This window comes from Penaeus vannamei, chromosome 32 (assembly GCF_042767895.1).
Source record: "Penaeus vannamei isolate JL-2024 chromosome 32, ASM4276789v1, whole genome shotgun sequence".
Lineage (NCBI taxonomy): Eukaryota > Metazoa > Arthropoda > Malacostraca > Decapoda > Penaeidae > Penaeus > Penaeus vannamei.
Genome location: NC_091580.1, coordinates 17700603 through 17710602, shown reverse-complemented (window position 1 = coordinate 17710602; position 10000 = coordinate 17700603). Strand labels below are relative to the sequence as shown.

General features: G+C 45.7%; 1 protein-coding gene across 1 annotated transcript in view; it reads left to right on the top strand.

Annotated features, from left to right (window-relative positions):
* Positions 1-4669, top strand: part of LOC138867859 (discoidin domain-containing receptor 2-like) — a 59025-nt gene extending 54356 nt beyond the window's left edge. Inside the window, exons 7-9 of the mRNA XM_070144770.1 lie at positions 879-1012; positions 1131-1341; positions 1507-4669. Of these exons, the coding sequence (XP_070000871.1) occupies positions 879-1012; positions 1131-1341; positions 1507-3197 (2036 nt within the window). The 3' untranslated portion in view covers positions 3198-4669. The remainder of the gene's footprint in view (positions 1-878; positions 1013-1130; positions 1342-1506) is intronic.
* Positions 4670-10000: the final 5331 nt, after the last annotated feature.

Genomic DNA, 10000 nt, shown 5'->3' with positions numbered 1-10000 from the left:
AGGGTGGAGAAAGTAAGAAAGAACTAAGAAGAAGAAGAGAAAGAAGAATGTAGAGAGGGTGGAGAAAGAAATGAGAGGAAGAAGAGAGAGAAAGAATGTAGAATTCTTGTTCGTGGATGGGACGTAGAGGGGAGAGAGCGAGAGAAATAAGAATGTAAAGTGGGTGAAGAAATGCATAAGAAAGAAGGGGAGAGGATGAGGAAGAAAAAGAAGAAAAAGTAGGGGAAAAAGATGAAGAAGAAGAAAAAAGAAAAACAGAAAGATTAATCGATAGGTGCACCGCTGTGTAGAAAGGACATAAAGCAAAGTAGTGCAGAGTCCATGTTAGCGAAAGGGACATAGAGGGTAGAAAGTGAAATGAAAAATATAGAGAGGATAGATTTAAACGCATAAAAAGTAAGCAAAAAAGACATGAACAAGAGCAAGAAAAGAAAAGAAAGAAAGAAAGAAAGAAAATGAACAAAGATTCCTTGATCCTAGGTTTATGGAAATCGAAATGGACTGTCAAATTTTAGGGTTAATTTCAGTCAAGTGGAATTTAGTGTCATGATGATACGCAGGATAATTCGACGCGGTGAATGAAATGTAAATGACCCTTAATCCAGGATAGCTTGATGGAAATCGATGTTTAAGTGGAATTTAATGCATGATTTTTTCTGTCACGAGTGATTTTTTTTCCTTTGTTTTCTCCTGCTAGTCTTGTTTTTTTTTTACATCATCTTCGCATAATATTCTCTTTCTCATAGAGATATCTGTAGGTATCTCTCTTTTCTCCTATACGTCCAGGTTACATGTGAACAGACTATTCTCACGGTCCTCTTCCCTCTTCCTCCCTTTATCACCCTGCCTCTGACCATTCCTCCCCTCTCCCCCTCCAGGCTACGAGTGGATCGGCTGGAAGAACGACACGCGGCAGACGCGGCCCGTCGAGATCACGTTCGAGTTCGACTCCGTCAGGAACTTCTCGGCCGTCCACATCTACACCAACAACTTCTTCACCAAGGACACGCAGGTGAGCCCCCCCCCCCCCCGCCCCGCGCTGGATTCTGTGAATATTTCCCTCGTTTGCCTTTCCTTCTCCTCCCCCTTTATCAGGCGCCCCTAACCGCCTTTCTCCTCCTCTCCGCCAGGTGTTCTCGCGCGCGCGCGTGCTGTTCAGCGCGGGCGGCGAGCACTTCCCCGCGGCGCGCGCCGTCGAGTACGAGTACGTGGTGGACCGCATCTTCGAGAACGCGCGCAACGTCACCATCCGCCTGCGCAACTCCGCCGCCAAGTTCGTGAAGCTGCAGCTGTTCTTCGCGCTGCGCTGGATCATGATCTCCGAGGTCGCCTTCGACTCGGGTCAGTTCCTGCTTCCTGTCTTCGTTTCTGTTGTTCCAATTCCACCTGGCGTCTCATGCCCTTTCGCTTTCCTCCATCCCTCTCTTCCCTCTTTGCATATATCCGCATACGATATACTCCAGCGTCTTCCATCATACTAACGTCCTCCTTCCCCCGCCCCTTCAGAGCCCTGCCGGTGCAACATGACCCCCGAGGCGCCCCCGCCCACGCCCACAGAGAGCCTGGGCGATAGCCAAGTCATCCCGGTGGTGCCCGCCCACGGCGGCTCCTCGGGCCTGCTGGTGGGCGGCCTGGTGACGCTGGGCGTGGTGTTCGGCGTGGTGCCCGTGGCGCTGTGCGTGCTGTACTACCGCATGCGGCTGACCAAGAAGGCGAGCAAGACGTCGCTGTCGGGCGAGGGCGGCCTCGACACCAGGAAGGTGTCCATGAAGATGAAGGACCTGCACATCAACATGAACCTGTCGCAGCTCTCGAACGGCTACTCGCGCGCCAAGGGCAACCTGTACGGCCACGTGGCCATGGACGAGGAGGCGGCGGCCATGTACCAGGAGCCGTACAAGGGGCCGCTGCACAACCCCGGCTACCACACGCTGGCGCCCTCCGACGCCTCCTTCAAGTGCGCGCCGCCGCCCGCCGCCGACGACTCCGTGGACTACGCCATCCCCGGCATGAACGTGACGCCGCCGCCGCCCTTCTCCGACGCCTTCTCGCCGCCGCCCATCCCGCTCTCGCGCCCGCCCGCGTCGCTCGCCCGAGGCCTGTCGCAGGAGCACGCCCTCCTCGCGCCGCCCACGCCGCCCATCCCGCCGCCGCCGCAGCAGCACTACTTCACGGCGTCGCAGGTGTGCCAGGCCGGCAACATCCAGGGCGTGACGGGCGGCGTGGCGCTGGCGGCCACGGACACGGCCGACCTGGCGGAGGAGCAGGCGGTGCCCGAGGTGCCCCGCCACTGCCTGACGGTGCTGGAGACGCTGGGCGAGGGCGCCTTCGGCACGGTGCAGCTGTGCGAGATGCGCACGACGCCGCGCAGCAAGAGCAAGGCGCTGGTGGTCAAGAGCCTCAACGTGGACGCCGACGACGACGCCCGCGAGCTGTTCCTGCAGGAGGCGCGGGTGCTCAGTCTCCTGAACGACCCGAACGTGGTGCGCCTCGTGGGCACCGTGTCCCGCGCGGGCGCCCTCGGCGTCCTCGTCGAGTACCTCGAGCACGGCGACCTCGCCCAGTTTCTGCAGCGCCACAACCCGGAAGCGAGCGTCACGCCCGTCAGGAGGGCGCCCATCTACGAGGGCCTGGAGCCGCCCGTGCTCAGCTACGGCGCCCTGGTCTTCATCGCCTCGCAGGTCGCGTCGGGCATGAAGCATCTGGAGAAGCTGAACCTGGTGCACCGCGACCTGTCGGCGCGCAACTGCCTGGTGGGGCGGGGCCTCGCCGTTAAGGTGTCCGACTTCGCCATGAGCCAGCCCAGGCACCACAAGGACTACTACCACCTGGACGAGAAGCGCGCGCTGCTGCCCATCCGCTGGATGGCGTGGGAGGCCATCCTGCAGGGGCGCTTCTCCACCAAGAGCGACGTGTGGGCCTTCGGCGTAACGCTCTGGGAGATCCTGACGATGGCGCGGCAGCAGCCCTTCGACGAGCTCAGCGACGACGGCGTCCTGGAGAACGTGTCCCACTGTTACCATGGCGACGGCTCCGGCATGATGCTGCTGCCGCAGCCGCCGCTCTGCCCGCGCGAGATGTACGACATGATGGCCGCCTGCTGGAGGCCCAACCCCCGCCAGCGGCCGCCCTTCTGGGAGGTCCTCATGTTCCTGCAGCGCAAGAACCTCGGCTACACGCTGGACTACGTCGAGTGAAAAACTCCCCTGTGCCATGTATCTCATTCATTCACAAAATGAACGACGGACTCAACGAAATCAAACACAGCTGCTTCCTTGAGTGTTTTTGTAATGTGTGACGCAGCCACGACCCCGCCCCAAGGAGGGGCTCTTGCGCGAGAGTTGCAGTACTTAAAGATCTTCCCTTGTGCGAAGGGAAGGACGTGCTTACGGAGCCTCGACCGCCGAGGAGACTCGCCCCTTGTGACTCGAAGCGGACGCGAAGCAAACGCACTTTATGGACAAATCTCTGCTTCCAACTTGGGCTTTTGGAAGTACGAACGCGAGTGAGATGAGACGGACAAGAGAACCACACTCAGTTATCTCACAACAAAGCCTGTGATTCATCTGTGATATATCTTAGTCAGGGACTCGCCATCACATTGGTGGCATGTGAACGTTATAACTATTATTTTTTCCTTCTTTATATTTTTCTTTGTATATATCAATGCATTATAACTGGACGTAGACGCTGTTGGAAAGTGATCATGTTACAGCTCTGTTTAGGCAAATACACACTGCTGGAGTAACGGTACGTTGTCCTTCTCCAAAAAGCTTCAACGAATTTATAAACGGCATTTTTTTTTCTTTTCTTTTTAGTAAAGCTTTTGTTTTTTCTATATTGTAGTTCCAGGCGTGGTTTTGGCATTTTAGTCGGATTATAGTTGGTAAAAAAGTTATTAAGTATATATGTTAAAGATAGCTTGACGAATTTCAATTCAACGAATTTCTTTCATAATTTCGTACGGATATATCTTGTAAAGCTAACCTGTGTAATATATTTATATACGCAAGGGTGAAAATTTTACTACGAGTGGTGTGTGTGTTTCATAGTGCGAATAATAAAACATAATTGTGTGTCACAGATAGCACGATAGAAATCTTAATCGCCTTTTCTAGTCTGTCTGTCTCTTTGTCTGCCTCTTTCTCTCTCTCTCTCTCTGTCTCTGTCTCTCAGTCTGTTTTCTCCCTCTTTCTATCTCTCTCTCTCTCTCTCTCTCTCTCTCTCTCTCTCTCTCTCTCTCTCTCTCTCTCTCGCTCTCTCTCTCTCTCTCTGTCTCTCTATGTGTTTCTTTCTTTCTCTCTCTCTATCTCTCCCTATCCCTCCCTCCCTTTTTCCTACCTCTTTCTTCCCTTCCTCCCTCCCTCCCTCTCCTTTCCCCATTTATTTGCACTAAAACAGCATGCCCTAAGAGCATTATTCACTGCCATTTCCTATAATGCAAAGCTTCTTTTTATACATACAACAGATAAATCGCGACCCGCACATAAAATTCTTCATTATTCATCATATTACGGAAGAAAATGAATAAACTTGAATTTCCTCTGTAGCGCAAAGAGATCTGTAGTTGGTGCATGTGATCTGGTCTGCAGGATCTATGAAATATAAAAGCTTTCCTCTTCTTGTAAATAAGAACTTGATAGTGTATAATAAAGAATGTTCGCGCCTTCCTCTGTGTTTTATTTTATCGTTTTTTTTTTTTGTTTTTTGTTTTTTTGTTTTTGTTTTTCATGTTACGTCTTTGGATAGAAATGGGAAGAAAAGGAAGAGAAAGAATATAAGAAAAACAGTAAGATAGAGACATTATGTATAAAAAGAATATATAATGATAATGGTAATAGTAGTAATAATTGAAATAGAATGGAAAACTAAATGATAATCAAAATCATGTTTATACACAGACTGAATATTTCCCAAGAAAAGAAAAGAATATGCAGTATAAATATACAGTGGTTCTAATGGGGATAATGATGAAAATAATAATAATAAAGATAATACTAACAATGATAATTATGATTATAATGACAATGATGATATTTATGATGATAGATATAAAAATGATATCATTAATGATAGTGATAATCATGATGATAATAATAATGATGATGATGATAATAGTAGTAATAATAATAATGATAATAATGATAATAATGATAATAATAATAATAATAATAATAATAATAATAATAATAATAATAATAATAATAATAATAATAATGATAATGATAATAATAATAATAATAATAGTAATAATAATAATAATAATAATAATAATAATAATAACAACAACAACAACAACAAAACAACAACAATATTAATATGAATAATAATAATAATGATAACATTAATGATAGAAATAACGACAATGACAATGGTAATAGTAACAATAATAGTAATGATAATAATGATAATAATGATAATGATGATGATAATGATATAATAATGAAAATGATGATAATGATAGCTATGATAAAAAAACAGTGGTAATGATAGTATTAGTATCAATACCACCATTGCTATTATCACATAAGTAAGATAAACAAACTGATAAATAAACAAACAAGGACAACAACAACAAAAAGCCACACATAGGATCAGAATGAGGAAGTTCCCCCTGTTAATTATGACGGATAGGACGTCCGCCGTTGCAATTATCTCGCTGCTCGCTGTTGCAATGCAATCCGTCTGCATGCCACGGGGGTATGCGGGCTCACTCGCTGGTGGATCTGCATAAAAAGGGGCATGTGGGTATTCGGGGGAGGGAGAGGGGGGGAGGGGAGGGGGACAGCAGGGAGGAAGATTGGGAGGGGGTGACGGAGGCGTGGTGGGAGAGGGTATGGGAGGAAGGAGACGGAAAGGGGGAGGGATTGAGGGTATAGGAGGAAGGAAACAGGGGGGAGGGGGTATGGGAGAGGGAATGGGAGGAAGGAAATTGGGGGAAATGGGAGGGAAGAGGATATGGAGAAATGGGGGATGAAGATATGAAATATAAGAAAAAACGGGATATGGGGAGAGGTTGGGGAAGAAGGAAGAAATGGGAAGTAATGAAGGGTATAGAATGACGTAGATAGCTGGGAATGGGAGAAAGGAGATAGTAGAATATAGGAAATTGGAGTAAATGGGGAGTGGAAGAGAATCTAGGAGGAAGGAGGGACAGGGTGTGTGTGGAAAAGAGGAGACGAAAGGGGTAAGAGAGAGAAGGGGAAAGAGAGGGATGGGGTTATTTTTTGTATTTTATTTAGGGAGAAGAAGGGGGTAAGAAAGATGAGTGGAAAAGGGGGGGGGGGTCATTTGTGTATTTCATTCCGTACTTGACAGGGGGGGAGGAGGTCACTATAATGATTATGAAGAATAGCGACACGGGAAGAAAATGTGATGATGGTGGTGGTAACGATGATGATGATAGTGAGGATGATTATGATGATTTTTTGTTTGTAGGTATATATATATACATACCTGTCTGTTCATCCATCTGTCTATCTGTAGATCTATCTATCTATTTATCTACCTATCTATTCATCTATCTATCTATTTAATATATATATCTACCAATCTATTTAATACATATATCTACCTATCTATTTAATACATATATCTACCTATCTATTTAATACATATATCTACCTATCTATTTAATACATATATCTACCTATCTATTTAATACATATATCTACCTATCTGTCTATTTGTATCTCTATCTAATCTATATATCTAATTATCTATCTATTTGTATCTCTATTTATCTAAATCTATCTATATCTATTTTCTGTGTGTGCGTGCATGCGTGCGTGCGTGCGTGTGTGTGTGCGTGCGTGGGTGTGTGTCTGTGTTTGCGTGTATGCGTTTGTGTGTGTGTGTGTGCAAAACTACCTCACAATTTGTCTTTCAATAGAAATGTCAACCTAAAAGTAGAGAAAAAGGGACAAGAAGATTCCCCTTTGCAACCGGTCCATCGCGTGCAATTGCAGAGAAATAAAACAGCTCAACATGCCCTCTAGATGTCAATTAACTTTCTTGCAACATCCGGTTTGCAAGATGATTCCAAACCGGCATAGGTAATAGTCCTTCTTTATATTATTTTCTGAGGAATATTAAAGACAAAAACGATTTTTTTTTCTTTTTTTTTCGAAAATTGTGTATATTGTAATGACCACTAACGGAAGTCACGTGTAAGAAAGCCATGATAGCGGGAGGAGGAGGAGGAAGAAGAAGAAGAGGAGGAGAAGGAGGAGGAGTTAAAGGAAGAGGAGAAGGAGGAAAGAGGAGGAGGAGGAGGAGGAAGAAGAAGAAGAGGAGGAGGAGAAGGAGGAAAGGGGAGGAGGAGGAGGAGGAGGAAGAAGAAGAAAAAGAAGAGGAGAAAAAAATAAAAGGAAGAAGAAGAGGAGGAGGAGGGAGTTAAAGAGAAGAGGGAGGAGGAAAAGGAAGGAGAAGGATGAGGACGAAGAAAAAAAAGAAGAGGAAAAGGAGGAGGAATGAAAGGAGGAAGAGGAGGAAGAAGAAGAGGACGAAGAGTAAAAGAAGGGAAAAATCAAATCAGAAAGGAAACAAATATTAGAGAAAAAAAGACGCATTTAAAAAAACAGGAGAAACATAAAACAAAGAAGAAAGAAAAACGACGAACAAGAAGTAAAAGAAGAAGAAAAAGAAACCCCAAAAGAGAACCAAATAGAAAGCAAATAAGACGCAAGACGAAGGAAAACAGAGCAATAAGGGCGCACCACTAAGGGATTAAGGGTGAAGAGGTAGGAAGCAACAGCTGTCGCTCTCTTTATGAAGCCCCTGGCGCGTTCAGCCTCGTGGGAATCGATATTGGGATCGTATGTTGCATATATTGCAGGGGATTGCACGGGGGAAGGCAAGGATCCCATTCAACCTTGGGCGTTGTTATGAGATCTTATGTTGAGAGGCATGATATCTGGTGATGGTGGTGTGCGTGTGTGCGTGTGTGTGTGTGTGTGTGTGTGTGTGTGTGCGCGTGTGTGTGTGTATGTGTCTCTGTCTCTGTATCTGCATAGCGATAGCAAATGATAATGACAATAATAATGTGAATAATATCAATGATGATTATAACAGGAATCATGATAACAATGATACTAATAACGCTAATATATTTAAGAATGATAACTATCAAAATTACGATCTTCCTCCTCGCTCAAAGACGTCTTCAGTAAGAAAGAGAGAGAGAGAGAGAGAAAGAGAGAGAGAGAGAGAGAGAGAGAGAGAGAGAGAGAGAGAGAGAGAGAGAGAGAGAGAGAGAGAGAGAGAGAGAGAGAGAGAGAGAGAGAAAGAGAGAGAGAGAGAGAGAGGGGGGGTGAGTCAATTAGAAGACCACCAAGAAGGAACCTCCGATTTATTGCCAGATTTAAAAAAAAAAAGAAAGAAGAAAAAAAGTGGGGGGGAGTGGGGAGAAGGAGGATGAAAAAAATGGGGCTACTTTTATGAGCGACTGTGGTCCCACAAATATTTGTTACTGTCTGAGGGGAGGAAGGAGAGAGAGAGAGAGATATAGAGACAGACAGAGAGAGAGATATAGAGACAGACAGAGAGAGAGAGAGAGAGAGAGAGAGAGAGAGAGAGAGAGAGAGAGAGAGAGAGAGAGAGAGAGAGAGAGAGAGAGAGAGAGAGAGAGAGAGAGAGAGAGAGAGAGAGAGACATATAGATAGATAGATAGAAAAAGAGACAGATATATATATTGGCAGATTGATAGATAGAGAGAGAGGGTGGGAGGAGGGGGGAGGGGAGATAGATAAAGATAGAGAGAGACAGAGATAGAGATAGATATAGAGGTAGATAGATAGATAGATGAATAAACAAATAGATAGACCGATAGATTGGGAGAGAGATGATAGATTGATAATTAGATAGAGAGATTGAGAAAGAGAGAAGAGGAGATAAAGTTAGGAAAGAGAAAAGAAATAGAAGGCATTGCCCCTCCCCACCCCCACCCCCCACCCCCACCCCTCAAAAAAAAAAATCTAAATTTACAGCTCCCATAACCTCCTCCTAACAACCGTGCTTTGATTGTGAACATCTAGGAACCGGTCTGATCAACTGAACAAACCAATCAAGATCTCATTTCCTTGCCTGTGCGATACCAAGAAAATGTCCCGCGTCTTCATTGGCTTGTCGGTCCGAGCTTGATGTGTCTTGATACTGCTTGATGTGTCTTGATATGTCTTGATGTGGCTTGACCTTGCTTGATGTTGTTTGATCTTGCTTGAAGTTACTTGTTTCTTGCAATATCTGGGTGTTGGCTGTTGTTTCTGGGATTTTTGTAGGTTTGTTTTGAGTGTGTTTTCGTTATGTCTTAAGTGTATCTGTCTCTCAACCTGTCTGTCTGTCTGTTTGTCTGTCTGTCTTTCTGGTCTGTCTTTCTGTTTGACTTTATGTCTATCTGTCTGTTTATCTACCAATGTATATTTTTATTTTTTTTATATTTACTTATTCATCTATCTTTCTCTACATATGTATATAAGAATAGATATCAGATGTAAGTCAAAAAGTCGTCATATCTGCCCTCCCCTCCCTCTCCCCCCTTTCTCCCTTCCTCCATCTATTCCCCTTCCCCCCTTTCCTTCCTTCTTCCCGTCTTCCCATTCGTCTCCTTCTCCATCTCCCCTTCATTCTCAGTCTTCTTCATCTCTCAATTTCTCACCCCGCCTCTCATACCTCTCGTTGTCCCTTCCCCATCTCCCTCTACCGCATCTCCCTTCATCTCCATCTCTCCCAATTCCGATTTCCTTGTCCCGTTCCCCTTCTCTCTCTCTCCTTTTCTCTCTGCCTATCTCCCTCTCCCTTTTTCAAGCCTTCCCCAGTTCGCCTTTCTTCATTCCTTAATCTCCTCAATCCCTCTTCACCTCTCTCCAGTTTGTCCCATCTCCTCACTCCCCCATTCAACCTTCCCCCTCTTCTCCTTTTCATTTGCCTCTCTCTCTCTCCTCTAATTTCCCCCTCCCCCAATTTGTCTCTCTCTTTCTCCTATCCCCCCTCCTCCGTTTAA